The sequence below is a fragment of the Typopeltis vanoorti genome, chromosome 8, assembly GCF_054136105.1.
Source record: "Typopeltis vanoorti isolate ZY-2024b chromosome 8, IOZ_Tvanoo_1.0, whole genome shotgun sequence".
In the NCBI taxonomy this organism is placed as follows: Eukaryota; Metazoa; Arthropoda; class Arachnida; order Uropygi; family Thelyphonidae; genus Typopeltis; species Typopeltis vanoorti.
Genome location: NC_143556.1, coordinates 131,850,722 through 131,873,350, shown reverse-complemented (window position 1 = coordinate 131,873,350; position 22,629 = coordinate 131,850,722). Strand labels below are relative to the sequence as shown.

At 35.5% G+C, this 22,629-nt stretch overlaps 1 protein-coding gene across 10 annotated transcripts in view; it reads left to right on the top strand.

The window, feature by feature from the left end:
* Positions 1–22,629, top strand: part of LOC150104358 (intermembrane lipid transfer protein VPS13A-like) — a 2,072,875-nt gene that overhangs the window by 1,378,267 nt on the left and 671,979 nt on the right. For all 10 annotated transcript variants that reach the window (XM_090396324.1, XM_090396319.1, XM_090396320.1 and 7 more), the window contains one exon: positions 15,082–15,215. In XM_090396324.1, coding sequence (XP_090252450.1) covers positions 15,082–15,215 — 134 coding nt within the window. The remainder of the gene's footprint in view (positions 1–15,081; positions 15,216–22,629) is intronic.

Genomic DNA, 22,629 nt, shown 5'->3' with positions numbered 1-22,629 from the left:
TGGAGGGAGGAATTAGAACTCTGGGATATCATTAGTGCATTGGAAATCTTGAAAGAATATTTGTTAGCAGCAATGGTAAGTTGTATAGCACGAATGAAGAAGAGGACAAAATTTGGAGTAAAGTGGATGACAAACAATATTAAACAGGAATTGCATGCGAAAAAGAGGCTATGGAAGAGATATAAGGAGACAGGTGAAGAGAAGATGCATGAAGAATATAAGACACAGGCCAGAAGAGTGACTAGTGTGGTAAGGAAAGCAAAACTGGAATATGAGAGGAGATTGGCCCTAAGATCCAAAGAAAATCTTAGAGAATTTTCTTTGGATCTTTAGCTATGTGGCCAGTAGGAGGAGAAATGATTGTGGAAGAATGATATTGTGGGATAAAAATGGGAACAGAGTGACTGATACAGAGGACATAGTGGAATTGTTCAATGAACACTTTATTGGAGTATTTCATCCTAGAGGATTCAGTTTTAATGCTAGAGGGATAGGGCTGGTTCGAGGTTTAGAGGTACAGGAGGAGAGTGTGTTTCAGATACTGAGTACTCTGGATGTCAGTAAAGCTTTGGGACTGGATGGTATTTCACCACGAGTTTTGAGAAAATGTGCAAGGGAACTAACAGTGCCTTTAACCTTAATTTTCAATGAAAGTCTAGCTTCAGCAAAGGTGTCCAGGAAATGGAAGGAAGGTAAGATAGTGCCATTGCATAAGGGTGGTAACAGACTGGAAGTGTCTAATTATAGGCCAGCCTGTGTGTCATCAGCAGTTGTTAAGATCTTGGAGAAATTAGTGAGGGACCATATACAGCATTGGGCTGATGAGGGTAATGTTATCTGTGAAAGTCAACATGGATTTGTGAAAGGGTGCTCTTGTTTTAGCAATATGCTAGCCTTTTATAATAAAGTTACAAGAACATTTGATCAGGGAAAGGCATATACTGCAATTTTCTTAGACTTAGGGAAGGCATTTGACAGGGTGCCACATGATAAGCTGATATTTCATTTGCAGCACATGGGTCTGGATGTCAGATTGGTCAACTGGATTCAGGATTGGCTGTCTGACAGGTATCAGAGAGTTGTGTATGGTGGAACAGTTTCAAGGAGGCAGAGAGTTACAAGTGGGGGTCCCACAAGCCTCAGTACTGGGACCTATATTGTTTAACCTTTATATCAATGACACTGTCAGTGGATTGCACGGGGATATTCAGTTGTTTGCAGATGATGCGAAGCTGGAAAGGATTATTAGTAATAGTGCAATGTGGTAGCCCTGCAATAGGATTTGAATAAGCTAACAAGATGGGCAAATGAATAGGGGTCAGTTTAATGCAGCAAAATGTAAGATCTTGAGGTTTGGGAAACATCGATGGGATGCTGCATACTCTATGGGAGGAGTTATACTGGAGGAAGTAGGGGAGACAAGAGATCTGGGGTTGATGATTGATAGAAATCTGAAGTTTAGGGGACATATTGCAAAGGTGGTGAAGGTAACACAGAGGATTACTGCAATTATGAGAAGGATGCTGACCTGCAGAGATAAGAGGTTTATCATTCTGTTGTATAAGTGTCTGATCAGACCACACTTGGACTATTGTTCTCAGATTTGGTCCCCAGGATTTGAAGGGGATAAATTAACTGTGGAAAGGATACAAAGACGGATGACAAAGATGGTTTTAGGACTGTACAATTTTAGTTATGAGGATCGGCTGAGGGAATGTGGATTTCAGAGTTTTGTGGATAGAAGAAGGAGAGGTGATATGATTGTGACTTTTAAACTGTTGAGAGGTGGTTACAGATTTGACACTGGGGAGTTCTTTCGCTTGATTGAACAGCAGGAAGGAGTGATAAGCGGCCATCCCTGGAAGTTACGAAAGGAAACTGTTTGCAAGAGGGTGAGGAGTGGTTTCTTTGCGTGTAGGGTGGTTGAACCATGGAATGCATTGCCTGATGGAGTGGTGAGAGTGAGAATGGTCAATGAGTTTAAAGAGTGGTATAATAAACTTTGTTTCTTGGGGGGGGGGGGGACCTCCCATTGATGAGTCTTGACAGACTTTATGTTCTTGGGAAGGACCTCCCACGATGAGTGTTTTGACCCCATGGATGCCTGAATAATAATAATAATAATAAATAATAATAATAATATATATGTATCTTCAATATTATACACCATACTGACTGTTTTGTTACATAATTTACAGTAATTTGCAATTTTTTTTTTTTTTTCAAAGTTTGAGAAAGAGTGATTATTCAAACAAATTTCTGCATTTGTTTATAAGGATTACTTGCACATTTATATGATTAATTGCACCTACTTCGAAGCTTGGGTTAGCTTTTATGAAGAGATTGGGATTTAGACTTCACTATTTATGTTGTTGCTACTGTTTATGTATGGGATGTACTCATTGGATGCTAGTGATTTGTGATGTGTATGTTAGTGTTAATGGTATCTTAACTTTGTTGGTATATTTTCTAGAGTTCGTTTTTTAATGTTCTTTAGTATCTACGTGCTTTAAATTTCTTGATAGGTTGTTGAGTTGCATAGGTATCTGATGTTGATCTCACAAAAGAACCGTATGAGTTGTTGAAGGGTGTGGGGATGTAGAGAGTTGTTGTAGGTCGTGTTGTACAATATGTATCTCTGTTGTTTCAATAGGTGATGTTGAAGTAATTCCTTGTTAATGTCATGTAGTGTTTCAGGTTTTTAATGCTCAGAATTTTGTGTATCACCATGTGCTTTTCAGATATTGGTTGTTGCTTATAAGATGTCCATATCACTGTTGACACAGTTTTCCTGTGTAATGTTTCTAATTTTGATAGGTGGCTGTCTGATGTATTTGCATAGACTGTTATTCCGTATATGAGAAGGAATTCGCAGATACTGTGATATAGGAGTTTTGTTATGTTGGATGGGAAAATGTCTTTAACTTGGAAGAGTTTTGCTACGATGATCCGGAGTTTGGTGTGTAGGTATTCTAAATGTTTTGTCCATTTAAGGTGGGAATCTATATAGAGACTGAGGTATTTTGCATGTATTACAGGTTTGATTTCAGAACATTGGCAGGTATTTTTGTTGTTAATGCAGTGGTATGTGTGACAATGCATCGATAGTGATGCGGGGCGTATGATTCTTGGGTTGTGTATTATCAGTATCTGTGTTTTGGTGTCGTTGAGTAGAATTGTGTTTTGGTGGAAGTATGTTGTGATTTCATTTAGGTTTTGTTGTGCTTTCCAGAGAGCTGTGTTAATGTCTGTGAGGATTACTACTAGTGCAGTGTCATCTGCATATTGAAATATTTGACTTCTTATGGACAGTGCCGGCGCTAGGATCTTTGTCGCCTGCATGCAATTTCTGTCTAAACGCCCCTGTAACAATCCGGGCGTGTGTGATTCTTCTACGATAATAAAAATTTAAATTATTTGAAATTTCTTAAATAAATTTTGACAGAACAGCCACACATTGGTTCGCTAAATGTAACGAACCGGGGGTGTTGACTAGGCAGGATCATCTTTAAAAACCGGAATATTCAAAAAATGCTCAAATGTTAAAGCAAATTTTGATAAAGCCACTTCACTTTAATCACTGAATATAATTCAACAGTTAAAGTGAAGTGGCTTTATCAAACGTTGATACGGGGATTATAGCCTTTTCACCGACCCGAATCGCTAACAAAATTAAAATTAATCTTAATTAAAGTTAAAATTTATTTGAACATTTTTCCTAAAAGATAGTTCCATTTATAAAAATGTTAATAATTTTTATAAATGGAACTATCTTTTAGGAAAATAAAAGAAACTCAAGATAGATGAGAAAATAAGAAAAGAATTCAGAAATAATTAGAACATTTAATTTAAGTATTCAAAAAATAACATCATTACAGAATAACAGAAAATAAAGTAAATTACATAAGTATACTTGAAATTTTTTAAATTAAAATTTAATGTTTTTGATTTCATATTCACAAAATTAGAAATAATGGTCTTAACTTCTAATTCTGCACATATATCATTTTCAACAGCTATTAAAGCTAAAGTAACAAGCCTTTTTTGTGACATACTTGTTCTTAAGTAGGTTTTAATTAATTTCAACTTGGAAAAGGAACGTTCACCACTCACTACACTAACAGGTAAGGTTAATAGTATGCTTAAAGCAATTGAAAAGTTAGCGAAAGATAAATTATCGGACACAATAAAATTAAGAATATCTAAAGGGCTTTTGAATATTTAAATTATCCTTCCGAAAAACATCCCGGAAAGCACGTAACTCGTCATATAGTTCTATTGTATTTACGTCTTTATTGTCGCCGTCCTTCAAGAGAATCTCTAAATCGCCACAATTTTTACATAAATCTTCGTTATTAATTTGTAGTAATCTATACAAGAAATTGAAATTACCATAAAATGTAATTTTTAGTTGTTCAAAATGTTCTATTTACGAACACATTGCAACGTCTAGTACTGTATAAAACACGTTCACTCTAAATTTATCTTCTGGCGATTGTGGCATTTTGTCATGATGCTTGTAGGCAAATTGTCGTGTCTTCTTTCATCGTTGAACTTCCACACCAGTTTTTAATTCTTATTCTCCATCCACCTCTTCACTCAGTTCTTTTGCCGTTTTTAGACCTTCTTTAAAATTTGTATCTCATCGATGCTCTTGTAAGAATATTTTTAAGTTTTCGACAGATTCTAAAGCAAGTGTAATGTTCATATTTTTCTCTTAAAGCATTTTACTCACAGGGTTTATTCTGTTAAGTAAATCATGCCAAGTTATAAGAGAGCAAATAAATTTGTAGTCCTTTATTTACAAATTTATTTGCTCTCTTATAACTTGGCATGATTTACTTAACAGAATAAACCCTGTGAGTAAAATGCTTTAAGACAAAAATATGAACTAAGCATGAAGCACATAATGTTTGTGCTTCATGCTTAGTTTCTTTATTAAAATTTTCATTATTTAAAATTTCAAAAAGTGCATTGTAAATTTATCGTAGAGGGCGGATTGCATTAATTTTACTTTCCCATCACGTTTCTTATGGCTGTTTCAATGTTAAATTTTTTATGAACCTTAAAAGGATTGCCCAACGTTTATAAGAGAATGAAAACAAATTGTATATTTCTTGAATAATTGCAAAGAAATTAATTGTATCTGCATTCACTTTGGCTGAATGGTTAATGATTATATTTAGAGTATGAGCAGCACATGGCACGTTAAAAGCTCGAGGATTTTTGTTCAAAAGCAAATTTTGGAGCCCATATTTTTTCCCTTTCATATTTGTCCTATTGTCACACCCTTGACCTCATATGTCTTCAATGGGAATGTTCCATTTTTCCAGTTGTTCCATTATTGTTGCACATAAACCACATCCTGTGGAATCTGATATATCTGCAAAACCTAAAAAGTTTTCCCTGATCTTGACAATTCTATTGTCACAGGAAACAAAGCGAATAATAATGGTCATTTGTTCTGTTTTACTTGCATCAGGTGTGCAGTCTAAAATTATAGAATAATATTTAGATTTTCGAATTGATAATAAAATTGTATCCCTGATTGCGTTACTTAAAGTTTCCATTATTTCATTTTGATTGTCTCTTTACTCAAATAGTGTACTTTATTGTTTTGTTGTAGGGTCCTTTTAACATGATTTTCCATGATTGGATCAAACTTCGCAAACAGTTCGACTAATTTTTAAAAATTGCCATTATTCCTTTCATATAATTTATCAGATGATCTGCAAGAAGCTAAATTTTGGCTACCAAGTAATTTTATAATTTCAATCAAGCGTTTTAAAACACTCGTCCAATGTTTCTTTTCCATTTCATAGATGCTTTGAGTCTGGCAATCAATAGTAGTTTTGTGTTTTAAATTTTTATCAAGTTCCTTCCATTTTAAGAAATTTTTCATGTGAGCTAAACTAGTCTCATGTCTATGCAAGGTTGTACTTACATTTCACCAATTGTTATAATCTTCTACAAGACTACTTGATTCAGTAGGTGTGAAAAGTTTGCAACAAAAGCAAAAAAACAGAATTTAAAGTTTCGGAATAAATGAGGCATGTTCTTGGCAGAAGCTCCCAGTTTTCCATTTTTCTATTATAATCGTGTCGCCAAATTTACGACCATATGTATCTCTGGGATTTATTATATTTTTCTTTTGAACAGGCCCCATTTCAATTAAAGCAACTCGTAAATTTTCATCAATATTTCCCCATTCACTGGATCTTCTAAATTTACAGAGACCAACCATGTGATAGTTTCGTGGTCAATTACAACTAGCTTGGGCCAATGTTGTTTAATTTGTATATAAATGATATAGGAAACGGCTTAAAGGGAGATATTCAGTTGTTTGCTGATGATGCAAAGTTGTGTAGTGCAATAAAAAATCAAGCTGATGTTGAAAGTTTGCAGGAGGATTTAAATAAGCTGGTAAAATGGGCAAAAGAAAATGGATGTCAGTTCAATGTGGAAAAGTGTAAAGTCATGCATTTTGGGATTAAAAGATTACCAGCTGTGTACTACATCGATGGAAAGGTACTCCAAGAGATTGATGAGGCTAGGGACTTAGGGGTATTGGTAGATAGGGAGATGAAGTTCAGAGGACACATTGCTAAGGTGTCCAAGATTGCACATAGGATTACTTGGTTGTTGAGGAACACACTGACATCCAGAGATAAAGAGGTTATTATTCCCCTTTATAAAGCATTGATACTTCCACATTTGGATTACTGTGCTCAGGTCTGGTCACCTTGATTCCTTGGAGATGAGGAGGCTGTGGAGAGGGTTCAGAGAAGAGTGACCAAGTTGGTGAGTGATATAAAAAATGCTCCCTACATTGATAGATTGAGAGCTTGTGGATTGCAGAGATTGGTTGATAGGCGAAGAAGAGGGGATATGATAGAAACATTCAAATTACTAAAAGGTTTTTATAGGATTGATGCAGGGGAAATGTTTCAACTGTGTGATAATGATGGAAGAACAAGAGGTCATCTCTGGAAATTAAAGAAGAGTGTGGTTAACAAAGGTGTCAGAACAAGGTTTTTTGCCTGGAGGGTGGTGAATGAGTGGAATTCATTGCCTGACTTTGTTGTGAGCTCTTCATCTGTAAATGAATTCAAGAAGAGATATGACAGATATTGTTTTGCTAGTTTGGGTCTCCCGCGATGAGTCTACTGACTCCATGGAGATACCCGTAATAATAATAATAATAATAATAATAATAATAATAATCTTCTCCTAACTGTTTTTCACTCAAATCATGCATCTTGTTATCTTGTTCTATAGTTGCAACAATACTTTAATGCAAACTGGATGATGTGCATGGTTCTTCAACTCTGATTTCTGATGTATTGAGTTGGTTACAATCTGCTTCAGAATATTTTAACAAATTTATTAAAAGCCCCAGTTTGTTTCTTAATATTTGCCTCTTTCATGACGATTTTTTATGACGATTACGATTTTGTGCACTGGATAACTTTTTTTAAATTTTTGATTCCATTTCTATTTTATACCCACAAGAAATTATTATACAACACGACACAGAGACAAAATAATAGTCCGCACTGCGCTACTGTCAGTAACCTACTGAGATGACCAGAGGTGTAGTCCTAAAAGAAATAGTGCCAGGGCTCTACCTTGGAAACAAAATTCCAGAGCATAAAGTGCGGCATTATTATTATTATTATTATTGTGATATGCGATGGCCATATGGTAGAGAAACTGTCTTGTTTTCTGAAACGAAAATGACAAGAGTGCAAGCTGCTATTTTTTGACTGAAAGCTGGAAATGCATTATAAGTCTCATTATTATAATTCTTATAATTTATTACAATGAATTTAAAAATTTTGATAGTTTTAAAAAAGTACCAAGACATCGCCCTGGACTGACTACACCCCTGCATATGACTGGTATGCAAAAAACCATTTACCATTCTATCTATCACTTTAGATAGAATGCAGTAGACAACATTCTGCAGGCAAGCATTTAGCCTGCTCTCGCTGCAAAATTGTAAACAGCCGGCTGATCAAAGAGGCAGCGATATACAATTTTTTTTAAATTTTTATTCGGTGTATCCGGCCTTATTTATTTTAATATTGATCATTCTAAGAATTTTTTGTTTTTATGATAAAAATTTTGTTTCTTAAAAATGAACTTATGAACCGTGCCCCGGTGGCAGCGTCCCCTTCGTAGCAGCACCCGCACCTGCTTATGGATACCTTATGAACATCGTTAATGTACATGTTGAATAGTTTGTCGCTTCATGTTGTTATGTTGGCCAATTAATAATAATAATAATAAAATGCCTTCCATTTTGGCTTCACAAAGGCAAACCTGTAACAAAATTATTATTATTATTTCTCAGATAACATTTTATTATTTCTCAGATAAATTACATCATGAACACAATTGTGCATAACAGATACTTGCACATACATAATATTTTTAAAATTTTTAATAATAATTTAATAATAATAATAATAATAATAATAATAAATTTTTTTAACATTTTATTATTTCTCAGATAAATTACATAGATTATATGAACACAATTATGCATAAAAAATACTTTCTCGTACATAAAGTTTTTTAAATAATAATAATAACAATAACTCTTTACAATGTATATTATCATAATATTCATAATGATGATTATTACAGATGTTTCTTTGCGATTTTACACTCTATATATACAATATCAATGGATATAATTGCATACTTTTGTTACAGTTATTACATACATTACATACATTTGATTACATATGATACATTACTTACATTTGTTTACATATGATACTTACATTACATACATTGGTTTGCATGTGATACGATACATACATTACATGCATTTGGTTACATATGATACATCTTGGATGAGAATTAATTTCTCTGCTTTCATCCTCGAAGCTTATATGTAAGCTTATCTGAGGATGACACCAGTTATTATTTATTGTTTTTTTTGCTGTGTTGCGAAGCTGCAAAATCTATGATTGAGAAATTCGTGCATGCGCGTGCGCGCACACACACAATAACTTGGAATGTATTGATGCGTTGCTGAACTGGAAGCCTTAACGAATATATTGTGTTTTATTAAGTTTGTATGGTATTTTGGGTGCGTGTTTCTTCTTCATAATATGTCCTTAGAGCTCTTTTCAGGCTGTTGTAGTTTGTAGGGTTTCTGTATTCAAAAGGTAATTTGTTTATCATGTCTCGGATGCAGAAGTTTCGCGTGGCCTTTCCGTAGTGATTATTGTATTTATATGTGATATAATTAGTTGTCTGAGGTCTTGTTATACAGTATGTATTTCTGACTGTCCTGTAGTTGGCATCGAAATAATGTTTTAGCAAAGCTGCATAGTGACATAAATGTTTTGCTGTCAGTATTTTGTTCTGACATTGCAATGTATATAAGGTTGTTATTTTCTCTTTGTTCCCAAAAGATCAGTTTTATCAATTTGTACTACATTAATCTATTTAATTTGTAGGGTGCACAGAAAGCATACATTGTTATAGCGTATCTTAGTATATTTTGGCATAGTGCTTTGTTTATTAGTGTTTTTAGGCATATGGGAACTATGTCTTTTAACTTGTAGAGTTTGCCACTTATTGTTCAGAGTTTGTTATGTAGATGGTTTATGTGGCTATTCCAGTTCATATCTGCATCGAAGTAAATTCCAAGGTATCGTATTGTTTCAACCTGAGCGATTGTAGTAGTTTTGCTGTTCTGTGTGTTTTTTATGGTGGAAAGTGGATGTTGGATGGTTATATATTTGTTATCAACTGGTCGAGTCAGTGGATTTCTGAATATCATTAATTTTGTCTTTTCTGAGTTTAGGTGTATGGAGTTTTTCGTGAGCCAGTCTATGATCAGATTTATGTCATGCTGCATATTTGTTTGGGCTATGCTTGCGTTATTATGGATGGATATTATTGCTGTACCATCTGCGTATTTGAATATCTTACCTTTGAGTGGTAACTGATTAATATCGTATGTGTAAATGTTGAATAGAGTTAGGGAGAGTACAGCTCCCTGTGGTACTCCACAGGTTACTGGTAGCTCTCTGCTTTGGTTTGACTCGATACATGTGATATGCTTTCTATTTTGAAGGTAGTTTGTAAACTACCTGTGAAGAGGCCCGTTTATTTCAACATGCCTCAGCTTTTCTAACAAGGTTAGATGTGTGAGTGTATCAAATGCTTTAGTTAGATCAATAAAGACTACCATGGCAATTTTTTTTTTGTCTAAGGCAGTATTAATTACGTCTGTAAAGTCTTCCAAGAGAGATGTTGTTCCCTTATTTTTCTGATTAATTAATAATCAGATACATATAAATTAATAATAATAATATGCAGTGTTTTTTTTTAATATAAATGTACATAATTTTTTTTTTAATATCAATATCATAGCTTATTATTATACAGCCTATTTACATATACACATTTCTTTTTTTTTAATATCAGTTTCTTCTTTATTATTATTCATCTTACTGATTCTTTTGTTACATAATCTGCAGTCTTTGATTATGAGGATTACTTGTAGATGAGTGGGGCAAATTAATCCAACCTACTTCGAAGCTTGGATTTGCTTTTATGAAGAGAGTGAGATTAGCCTTCACTATTTATGTTGTTGTTACTGTTTGTGTATGGGATATAGGCATTGGATGCTGGTGATTTGTGATGTGTATATTGGTGTTAATGGTATGTTAACCTTGTTGGTATATTTTCCAGAGTTTGTGTTTTAATGTTCTGTAGTTATCTGTGTTTTAAATTTCTTGATAGGTTGTTGAGTTGCATGGGTATCTGATGTGATCTCACAGAAGAGCCGTATGAGTTGTTGAAAGGTGTAGGGATGTAGAGAGTTGTTGTGGGTCGTGTTATACGATATGTGTCTCTGTTGTTTTGATAGGTAATGTTGAAGTAATTCCTTGTTAATGTTATGTAGTGTTTTAGGTTTTTAATGCTCAGAATTCTGTGTGTCGCCATGTGCTGGTTGGATATTCGTTGTTGTGTATAAGGTGTCCAAATCACTGTTGACAGAATTTTCCTGTGTAATGTTTCTAATTTTGTTAGGTGGCTGTTTGATGTATTTGCATAGACTGTTATTCTGTATCTGAGTAGGGATTCACAGATACCGTGATATAGGAGTTTATTTATATTGGATGGAATAATCTCTTTAACTTGGAAAAGTTTTGCTGCGATGATCCGGAGTTTGGTATGTAGGTATACTATATGTTTTGTCCATTTAAGGTGATAGTCTATGTAGAGACCAAGGTATTTTGCTTGTATTACAGGTTTGATTTTGGGACATTGGCAGGTTTATTTGTTGTTAATGCAGCAGTATGTGTGACAGTGTATCGATAGTGGTGCGGAGCACATGATTCTTGGGTTGTGTATTATCAACATCTGTGTTTTGGTGCCGTTGATTACAATTGTATTTTGGTAGAAGTATGTTGTGATTTCATTTAGGTCTTGTTGTGCTTTGGAGAGAGGCATGTTGATGTCTGTGTGGATTGCTAGTAGTGTGGTGTCATTTGCATACTGAAATATTTGACTTCTTATGGGCATGTTATGAACATCGTTAATGTATATGTTGAATAGAGTGGGTGATAATATGGCTCCTTGAGGGACACTGTGTTTTATTTGTATACCCCGGCTGTGACATGTACCTATTTTTGTTACTTGTGTTCTGTTTGTGAGGTAGTTCCTGAACCATGTATGCACTGTTCCTCTTATATCTATTGTGTATAGTTTGTTGAGTAGTATGTCATGTTCATGTGTATCAAATGCTTTGGTTAGGTCCAGCAGTATAAGGATGGCATACTTGTTTTTGTCAAGAGCTTTGTTTGTTGCTTTGGTGATGTCTTCTAATAATGTGATGGTGCTTTTTGTTTTCAGAAAGCCGCATTGGTTTTGTGAGATGATGTTGTACTTCTGTAAATAGTTCTGTAGTCTGGTGTGTGTTATTTTTTCTAGAATTTTTGAAATGACTGGTAGGGTAGCTATTGGTCTGTAGTTCTGAGTACTTTTACCATGTTTGTAAATTGGCATAATTATTGCAGTTTTTTTTTTTTTTAGTTGTTGTGGAATCTTGCCAGTGGCAAATATTATGTCCACGAGTCTCAAAAGTATTGGATTTATTTGTTCAAAGTGTGTTATAAGGTCTGTGAGTCTCATTTTGTCTATTCCCGGAGTGGTCTTTGGTTTTATTGTAATGCTTCTTTCAGTTCCTGTTTTGTTACAGGTGGAAAATACAGTTTGTTGTGGACTTTGTGTGGGTAGTTTTTTGTTGATCGTTGGTAGATTGTCTTTTTTGAGTTGTGTGATATTGTTTGTGATGGCATGGTTGAATGAGTCTGCTACTTCCTCTTGGTTTGTGTCCTGACCTAAGCTTTTTGCAATAAAATCTTGTGCTGAAGTTTTCTTTTTTCGAGTTACTAGTTCGTTGAGTGTAGCCCATGTTTGCTTCATGTTGTTATGTTGGCCAATTAACTTTCATGTTTGCCAATTAATTAATAATAATAATAATAAAATGCCTTCCATTTTGGCTTCACAAAGACAAGTCCTTTCTACAGAATGTTCTATTACATTTGTTTCTGGCTGCAGCACCATAAAATCTTCAGTAATGAATTATTATTATTTTTATTATTCAGGCCTCCATGGTGTCAAAAGACTCATCGTGGGAGGTCCTTCATAAGAAACACAAAGTCTATCAAGACTCATCGAGGGGAGGCCCCCCCCCCCCGAGAAACACAAAGTTTATCATAACACTCCTTAAACAAATTGGCCATTCTCGCTCTCACCACTCCCTCAGACAATGCATTCCATGGTTCAACCACCCACCATGCAAAGAAACCACTCCTCACCCTCTTGCAAACAGTTTCCTTTCGTAACTTCCAGGGATGGCCTCTTGTCATTACTCCTTCCCACTGTTCAACCAAGCAAAAGAACTCCCCAGTGTCAACCTTGTAACCACCTCTCAACATTTTAAAAGTTTCAATCATATCATCTCTCCTTCTTCTATCCACCAAACTCTGCAGTCCACATTCCCTCAGCTGATCCTCATAACTAACGCCTGAAACCATCTTTGTTATCCACCTTTGTACCCTTTCCACATTTAATTTATCCCCTTCAAATCCTGGGGACCAAATTTGAGAACAATAATCTGAGTGTGGTCTGATCAGAGACGTATACAACGGAATGATGATCCTTTTATCTCTGCAAGTCAGTGTCCTTCTCATTATTGCTGCAATCCTCTGTGTTACCTTCACCACCTTTTGCAATATGTCCCCTAAATTTCAGGTTTCTATCAATCATCACCCCCCGATCTCTGGTCTCCCCTACTTCCTCCAGTATAACTCCTCCGATAGCGTACGCAGCGTCCCATCCATGTTTCCCAAACCTCAAGATCTTACATTTTGCTGCATTAAACCGACCCCCATTCATTTGCCCATCTTGCTAGCTTATTCAAACCCTATTGCAGGGCTACCACATTGCACTATTACTAATAATCCTTTCCAGCTTCGTATCATCTGCAAACAACTGAATATCCCCGTGCAATCCACTGACAGTGTCATTGATATAAAGGTTAAACAATATAGGTCCCAGTACTGAGGCCTGTGGGACCCCCACTTATAACTCTCTGCCTCCTTGAAACTGTTCCACCATACACAACTCTCTGATACCTATCAGACATCCAGTCCTTAATCCAGTTGACCAATCTGACATCCAGACAACCTAAATAAGAGTTAGAATAACTAACTCTTATTTAGAAGTATTGGTCAAGTGTTAATAAACTATTTAATCACCAACTAGTTTCGCCGGCTATTGCTGTCGGCTTCTTCAGGGTACAATAAGGTACATTATTGTACAGGTGATATTTTAGAATGTAGCCGTAGTTAGAAGTGAAAATAGATTCAAAAATGATAAATAATAGTAATACAAAAAAAAAAAACAGTTATTTTGTTTTGATTATATGTAGTGTGTGCGCTCAGGTTTCTCTCTCTCTCTCTCACACACACACAAATTTTTAAAGTGGTAATCCAGCCATTTTTATTTTTATTTGTACGAGGTAAATTTTAATCCCTGGTACGATAAGGTACCTTATTGTACCCTGAAGAACCCGACAGCAATAGCCAGCAAAACCAGTTGGTGATTAAATAGTTTATTACCACTTGACCAATACTTCTAAATAAGAGTTAGTTATTCATTAATCTCATTGGTCAAGAATTATAACAATTTCAAATCTTCAGGAATGTTCTTCTTCCACTGCTGGATTGTCTGTAGCTTCTTCTCATACATTTTTTCCCTTCAGGTAGCAGCATAGGAAGAAGGTGGGAGCTGTCAGAGCTGGAGAAATTATTGGCCAATTAATTGCTGATATTTGCAGAATTATTCACTTTAATAATCAAATACTGATTTTCAGAATAAATTTTCATGATTGTGGTTCATTGTTGGGTTGTGAACTCTTCCATGATTAATTACCCCAAATATTCCTTAGAATAAGTGAAAAAAATAAAATGAAAAAATTAATAATCAAATAATTCATTAAATATTTAAACCCCTTCATGACTTATGGACACCCTGGGTGTGTATGACACCCTATTTATTCGATAGGGAATAAATAGTTGCTTTTCATGGATTGTATACTGTTTATCGTTTTAATTATAATGCATATCATGCTTAATTTCTGTAGTTCATATTATTTGAATATTTCAATTAAATAATCTCTTACTATAGAAAACTTACTCACAATAATAATATATGAAAGAGATGTAATAACTTATGCATATCATAGGAAATCTGCTGTAACAAACTTTTCATATTAGAAGCCATTCTTTTGCTGTCTTAGTTTATTGTAATTAAAGGTGACTAATATTTGACATGGTGCAAACTGTAACATTTTGTTTCACTCTTTATTATTCTGGGCATACATCCTTTTAATAAGAAATACTTATTTTTCATTCCAACACAATTTGCAGTGCAATAATTCTTTATGTGTTTTTATTATATCATTTTCAATTTCATGTGAAGAAATATGCTGATACAGCTTTGTTTGAAAAAAAATTGATCACACCGAACTTCTTGATATAGGAGGAAGACTCTCATTGTTACCAAATCATAGAAAAGATAAAAGGAAAAGGTTGTAGTCCTAGTCCAAGCTCACCAGCTGCTGATCCACCATTGGTTGATATCAGTCCTACAGATAGTGAATTTGAAATAACAGGGTAAATAAATAAGTATTTAGTTATAACTATGTGCAATCTTGCTCCAGTCAAGTTGTTATATTCATATTGACTGTTTGAAACTGTCATATTGAAACTGTCTTGTTTTTAGTATTACTATAGAGTACCAGTTTGTATTGTTTGTATTGCTGGCCACTTGTTTGTATGTAGCATCTATTTATGATCGCTTTCCGGTGATGATTTAGACCATTTTCATTCTTCTTTTTCTGAAATTTTCTGCCTATATACTTTGCAGTTCTTTTCATTATTCCTTTTGTTTTCCTATTCTCCAGACTACACTCACTAGGATCCAGTGCCATATCACTGTGTTTTTTACACCCTGTGAATACCTGAAAAGAGGGATCCTGAAGATGTGTACATGCAATGCTTTGGTATGATGGGTTTTCTTTTTTCTGGATAGCCTTGCTAGGATATTTTGGCTAATGAGCTAATCATTCAACTAATCATTCCAAGAGCTGTTATTACTTGTCAGATAGCATACATCACTGTGGCAGATGACCTCTGGTGGTGAATTCTTCCTCTGTTGAGTTTGAATCCTTCACTCTAAAATTTATCAGGGTTATTATGAAACCCCATTGATGTCCAGGAACCACTGACATATCAGGCGACAACAGAAGAAGAAACAGGAAACAACAGACATTTAGACACACATTTTAACTTTAATACATTAACAGGTGAATGTCTGTTTGGAAAACACCATTAAAATCCAGAAAGGATTTGTAGGATCTCCACAATTATTAAAAAAATCTCTTTTCAGAACTTATATTAGTCATCACATCATTTAAGAAACACTCAGAGCAACTCTTCCACATAATATCAATTGAAGGAATACCAATTACAGCTACTCTTGCATGAAATCTCATAAACTTTTCAAACTCAGTGATGTATTCAGTGGAAATTCCTTGATATTCCAGACAAAGAGACTTGCTCATGTCAAGGATCATGGAGTGACTGAGACAGAACCTAATACAGAGCCTGACATGGCAGGTTATGTGTACCAGAGTCCTTCGAAATGCTTCAAGTGTCAAAAATATGGTCATGCTCAAACTAGCCATCATGGATAATGCTATAGCTGTGGCAGTAATGAGGATGAAAACAAAGATTGCACAAACAAATACCAAAAATGCCAGCCTGATTGGCCGACTGGTTAGAGTATCCGATCTCCAGCCAAAAGGCTGTGGGTTTGATCCCACCGTGGGCATGGATGTTTGTGATTGTCTGTGAAAATACTAGTGTATATTTTTGTATATTTTGTAATATACAAAATTTTATATAATAATTTTATATATTTTTCTCAAGAAAGGTTAAATATCTGGTAAGTAGATGTCAAAAAACATGAGGGTGTTGTGGTTTGGTGTTTTAAGATGAGTGTATGGTACATTGCCAAATATGTCTGCAATCTGCTTGACCTTGCAGGAGGACTGGCAATAATCTTCTAAACTGACGTTCTGCATGGTACTGCTGAGTAGGTGAGTTGTGAATTTCGTCAGGCAAGTTTGCTACCAGTTTGGATTCTAAATGAATATTTGTTTCCTTTAGATGCATGAGTACCACATGATGTTGCTATATCTGCTCAAGGACTAGCTGATTATATAGGTCAGAGGTGCATCCTCTTGCATTTAGGGGCAAAATTTCTAGTTCAATTATGGATGATTAAGTGAATTTGTGGGATTGTAAGATGGTTACCTTTAGTATTGTTCCTGATATCATGTTTGCAGCCTGTTGATTAACTGATATATGGATTTGCACTTATTAACCTTTGCTCTTTTATGTTTGCTTTTCAGTTTTCACTTTAACTACTGGAGCTGTGACACAAGTTCAGGGATTCTTGTAGTGTATTTAAGCTCTGATGAATTTAATAATTTGAGCCTTGCACTTTTTGTGTGAAGAATGATAACTGCTTTATATGCAGTGGACCTGCAGTTAGGGAGATGAGTTCACCCCTAGCTTCTACTACATCTTCTAGATTACCATAGACAGGAATTCTTTACCCCCTCATTATATTGAACTTCTGCACTTATTTCGTTGATGGAGTCAGGTGAGGTTGTACTAATAACAGGAGTGGTATTTTCTTAGTAATGAATATGACCATGTTGCCACCTATTGGTGAGAGTGATCATAAGGTCTTGACCTGGGAGGTGGCTAAAGGTGTGAAATTTGTGATTAAGACAGGGTATATGTGGAATTACCATGCTGGCAAGTATGACAAGCTTAGGAGATTGCTTGGATCAGTGCCATGGCATGTACAACTGCAAGGGCTGGACGTCGATAGAGCATGGGAAGTGGTCAAAGAGCATTTACAGGAGGTTATGGCTGATTGTATACCTAAGGTCCGAATAGTGAAACAAGGAGGGGTTAAATGGATGAATAACACCATTAAGCTTGAGCTGCAAAAAAAGAAACAACTATGGAGGGAATTTAAAGAAAGGGGTGACCTGCAGGCACACGAACGGTATAAAGTACAGGCCAGAAGGGTAACGAGTGTGGTAAAAACAGCAAAAGCTGATTATGAAAGGAAACTAGCTATGCAAGCAAAAGAGAATCCCAAACAGTTCTTTCAATATGCTGCAAGCAAGGAAAAAACTGTACATGGCAAAATGATTTTAAGGAATGACGATGGTAAAGAGTTCACTGAATCAGTCGATATAGTGGAGTTACTGAGCGCGCACTTTGCAAAAGTATATCATCCAGGTGGTGACGTTGAAAAAATGAAGGAACCATTAGTTTATACGGGAATTGTGATGAATGAAGTGGAGGTGAATAGTCTATTACAGAACATTAATGTGAATACATCTGTGGGATTGGATGGTATACCGGCACGGGTCTTGCATGAAGCGGCTAATGAATTATCAGTGCCCTTGACCATGTTGTTTAATCTGAGTCTCGGGTCTGGCTTAGTCCCGAAGGCGTGGAAAGAGGGGAAAATAGTTTCACTGCATAAAGTAGGATCCAATACTATGGTTGCAAATTACCGACCGATCAGCATATCAGGAGTCGTTGTCAAGGTCTTGGAGAAAGTAGTCAAGGGAAAAATACAGGAATGGATTGATGAAAATGAGATACTGTACAGAGGACAGCATGGCTTTGTGAAGGGTAGATCATGCCTCAGTAACTTGCTCAAGTTTTATAACAAGGTGACGGCTGAACTGGATAAGGGAAATGGGTTTACAGTGATACTGCTGGACCTGACAAAGGCGTTTGACAGGATACCACATGGAATTCTAATCCGTAAACTACAACATATGGGAATGGATATAGGGTTGGTGAGATGGATAGCTGGGTGGTTGATGGAGAGATATCAAAGAGTAGTTTATTCAGGAGTAGAGTCCAAAAGATGGCCTGTGACTAGTGGTGTGTCACAGGGTTCTGTTCCTGGACCACTGCTGTTTAATATGTTCATTAACGATATAGGGAAGGGTCTAAGTGGGACAGTTCATTTGTTCGCTGATGATGCAAAGTTGGGTAGGGCGATAGTGAACGCAGAAGATGTCAAAGTCTTGCAAGATGACTTAGATAGATTGGAGTTCTGGACTAAGGAGAACGGATGTCAATTTAATGTGACAAAATGTAAGGTTATGCATTTCGGAGTGAAAAGATTAGCAGCAGTATACCACATTGGTGGAACTGTACTCCAAGAGATTGATGAGGCCAGGGACTTGGGAGTGTTGGTGGATAGGGACATGAAGTTTAGGGGGCACACTGCAAAAGTAGCTAAATCAGCTCATCAACTCACTTGGTTGTTGAAAAATACCTTGATGAGCAGAGAAAAGCAAGTTATTGTACCTCTGTACCGAGCCGTGATAAGACCTCATCTCGACTACTGTGCCCAGATTTGGTCACCTCGGTTCCTTCTTGATGGGGAGGAGGTGGAGAGGATCCAGAGGCGAGTGACTAAGATGATAGCAGGTCTATGGAATGAACCATATGAGAACAGGTTGAAGATTTGTGGGTTGCAGAAACTAGTTGATAGGCGGAAAAGGGGAGATATGATTGAGACATTCAAATTGCTAAAAGGATTCTATAGGATTAATTCAGATGATATTTTTGAGATCAGGACTGGTGGTGGGAGAACTAGGGGACACCCATGGAAGCTGGGCAAGAGCGTGGTTAGCAGGGGTGTTAGAGCTGAGTTCTTTACTTTTAGAGTGGTAAATGAGTGGAATAAGCTGCCAGAGTCTGTTGTGGGCGCTATGACAGTGAGCGAGTTCAAGGCAAGGTATGATAGATACTGTGAGAATGTTGAACAGTGTGTGAACATGATGTTTAGGGCCTCCCTCAATGAGTCTAAGGACTCCTGGAGTAGCCCGTAATAATAATAATAATAATAGTATAGCTGCGGTTTTGAGTTAGCAGAAGATATGACTGGCGAGCTTAATTGCTGGTTTTGAGAATTTCTTCTTTCCTGTTGTTCATGTTCATACTCATTGGATGGGTTGCTATTTACAAGCACTGAACATAGAAAGTTGTGTTGTGGAGCTTCATTGCCAGACTTTATTTTTCCTTTGGGATGTTTCTAGTTTAGAAGTCAGTGTCTTGGTTCATTTTTTTCTGTACTGTGATTTTTTTTTCTTCTTTTTCATGAGCAGTATTGCCTTGTGTTACATGTCTATTTCTGATGCCTGGTATGTCTCTTATATCGGGATGGTTTTTCCTAATGTGAGTCTCTTCATGGTAGCAAAACACCATGATGAGACTGATAGGTAGAGGATGTGCATGATTACACTTATATATGCATTAATGATCTTTGGCAAATTGTTTAATTCAGTGGTTCTTAACCTTTTTTTTTTTTTTTTTGCCTGGCACCCCTTTCAACTATTTGTATGGCCTGGCACCTCCTGCTCAATTTTACACTAGGTTAATGACTCAATAAGATAATTATAATATATTATTATGCAAACCTAAATTACCATCAACATATTTGAACTGATAGTTAATTAAAAATTAATGACTTTGATACAAATTAATTTTTACTCAAAAAAGCTGTAAACTCAATAAGTCAAACATAAATGGCTACCCTGAGCCTGATGAGATCCTGCTCATTTTTCTCTATCAGGTACAATATTCAGCAAACGAAGTCTCAAGTCTCCTCTTTCACTTATTTGCTTATTTCGCTGCTTAATTAACAGTTGCTAACATGACGCTTAATCCTTTCTTTACAAAGTATGAAGAAGGAAAAGCAGTAATTTTATTTCTTGCCTAAACTGAGGATACTTGCATTTCATTTGGCCAGAATCTTTCATACACATGCTGTTGAAATCGTACTTGAGCTTCAAAATAATTTTTTAAGTCATTAAATTCTTCACATAAATTTGGATGAACAGAAGTGGCATCAGAAGGAAATGGATTTATGACCCAGTTGGACATTTTAAGCTCATCAAAGTCTTTGAATTTGATCATCAAGTCTTCTTTCAGTGTCAGAAGATGGGAACAATAACAATCTAAATCTGTATCTAATATTAAATCATCATCTATTATTTGTAGACATGGGAACTGCAGAAAATCTCATCTTGCAATGCTCTGCTTGTAGAATGTTAATTTGCTGATAAAAGCATTTATAATTCCCTTTGCTTTTAATTAGATTCATGTTGCTTCCCTGCAATTTTATGTTAACCTCATTTAATTTGGTGAAAATATTGGAAAGATATGCAAAGTCAACCTTTTCCTTTTTTAGCACATTACACATGTTCTCATCATATGATTTAAAAATTCCAAAACAGTATTTTAGATATCATTAAAGTGTTGCAGACAGTTTCCATTTGAGAGTTGCTCAAATTCTTCATTTTCATGGCAAAGTTTCAAAAAAATATGGGTATTCAATGACTGAGCTTTTATTTTATTCACTGCTTTAATAACATCATCCAAAGTCTTATGTAGTCTACCACTCAGATGTTTTTTGCAGCTAAGTGCTGTCTATGAAGAATGCAGTGAATTGTAAAGATATTTGGAACTGCTTCTTTTAAATGTCTATAAATCCATGGTGATGATCAGTCATAACTGGTGCTCCATCAGTTGCATGCACAATAATATTTGTGAGAGGAATGTTTTTAGCATTAAAAAAGTCTTGAACAACCTTAAAAATTGTAGAACCTTTTGTGTCAATTTTCAGTTGTTCAGCAAATAGAAACTCATCAATAACCACATGTAGGCCATTAACAAAGCTTGGTTGTCAAGAAAGAAAGTCCTATGGTTTTTAAATCATCAATTTTTTTTTTTTTTTTTCAATTTGCCATTTCGTCAATTCTTGTTGATACTGAACTATTGCTGAGAGGAACTGACAATGCCATATTACTTTTACCTTGGCCAATCATCATGTCCAAAACTTCATTTATAGTCAGTAAGGTGAGAGTTTTGCTAACAGTATGTGGCTTTCCACATTTGGGAATTAATTTTGAAAGTTTGTAAGACACAACAAGCCCCTTCTCTTGTTGGTTACTTTATTTTGCAACTAACCCTTTAAGTTCAGGACGATTTTTAAATTTAGTATTTAATTTGCGAAAGTACTCCGTGTCCTTTTTGCTTTATTTGGATGCTTTGTTCTTAAATGCTCAAGCATTCCTGAAGGCAAATGAAGCCTTCAAGAAAGATTGTCAGGGAAGCTGTTACTTCCCCAACAATGTAATCTGAATTCCAAAACTGAATTCCTTAATTCCAAAAACAACATCTTGATTACACCTCTGTCCAAAGTCTTGCAGATTCCATGTGTTATGGTAACAGAAAAAAAAAATCACATACCATGATATATTTCATAGATACCCCACTACATCAAACTTAACTTTTAAGCATGCTTGGGACATAAAATGTCATGTGAGTCATCAGAGTCAAAAAGAATGTTGATCCAATTTACCTCATCAGTTAATCAAACAACCATTGCAAAGACTGTATGGGATAAAATCCAGAAAATGAAAGGTAGATACAGAACACACTGTTTGTCTGGACCAGGGTTTCCGAAACTGTGTTCCGCAGAACACCATTGTTCTGTGGAAGATGAATAAGTGGACCATGAATTTGTCATTTTAGTTTTCTAAGCATTTCTCATGAATAAATATTTTAGTGGAAATATTCTGAGGAGAATAATATTCGTGAATATGTCGAAAAGCTCAGACATAGAACTCCTAATAATATCTGTGTAGCAAATGTTAGTTATCAAGCTGTGTATTTTTAAACGAAAGTATTCATGAATTATCGTTGATTTTCACATATCGAAACCCCTTCAACATTTGGGAAAGGGAATACCGCTGTTTATAACCGGTCATAAAAATTGCCTGCAAGCGGATTATAACAATGGGCGGCATATCCTCTGTTCTCAAAATTGAAGGAAATGACATCTGTGTAGCAAATGTCAGTGACCAAGCAGCATATTTTTAAACACGGAATTATTCGTGAATTATCGTTAATT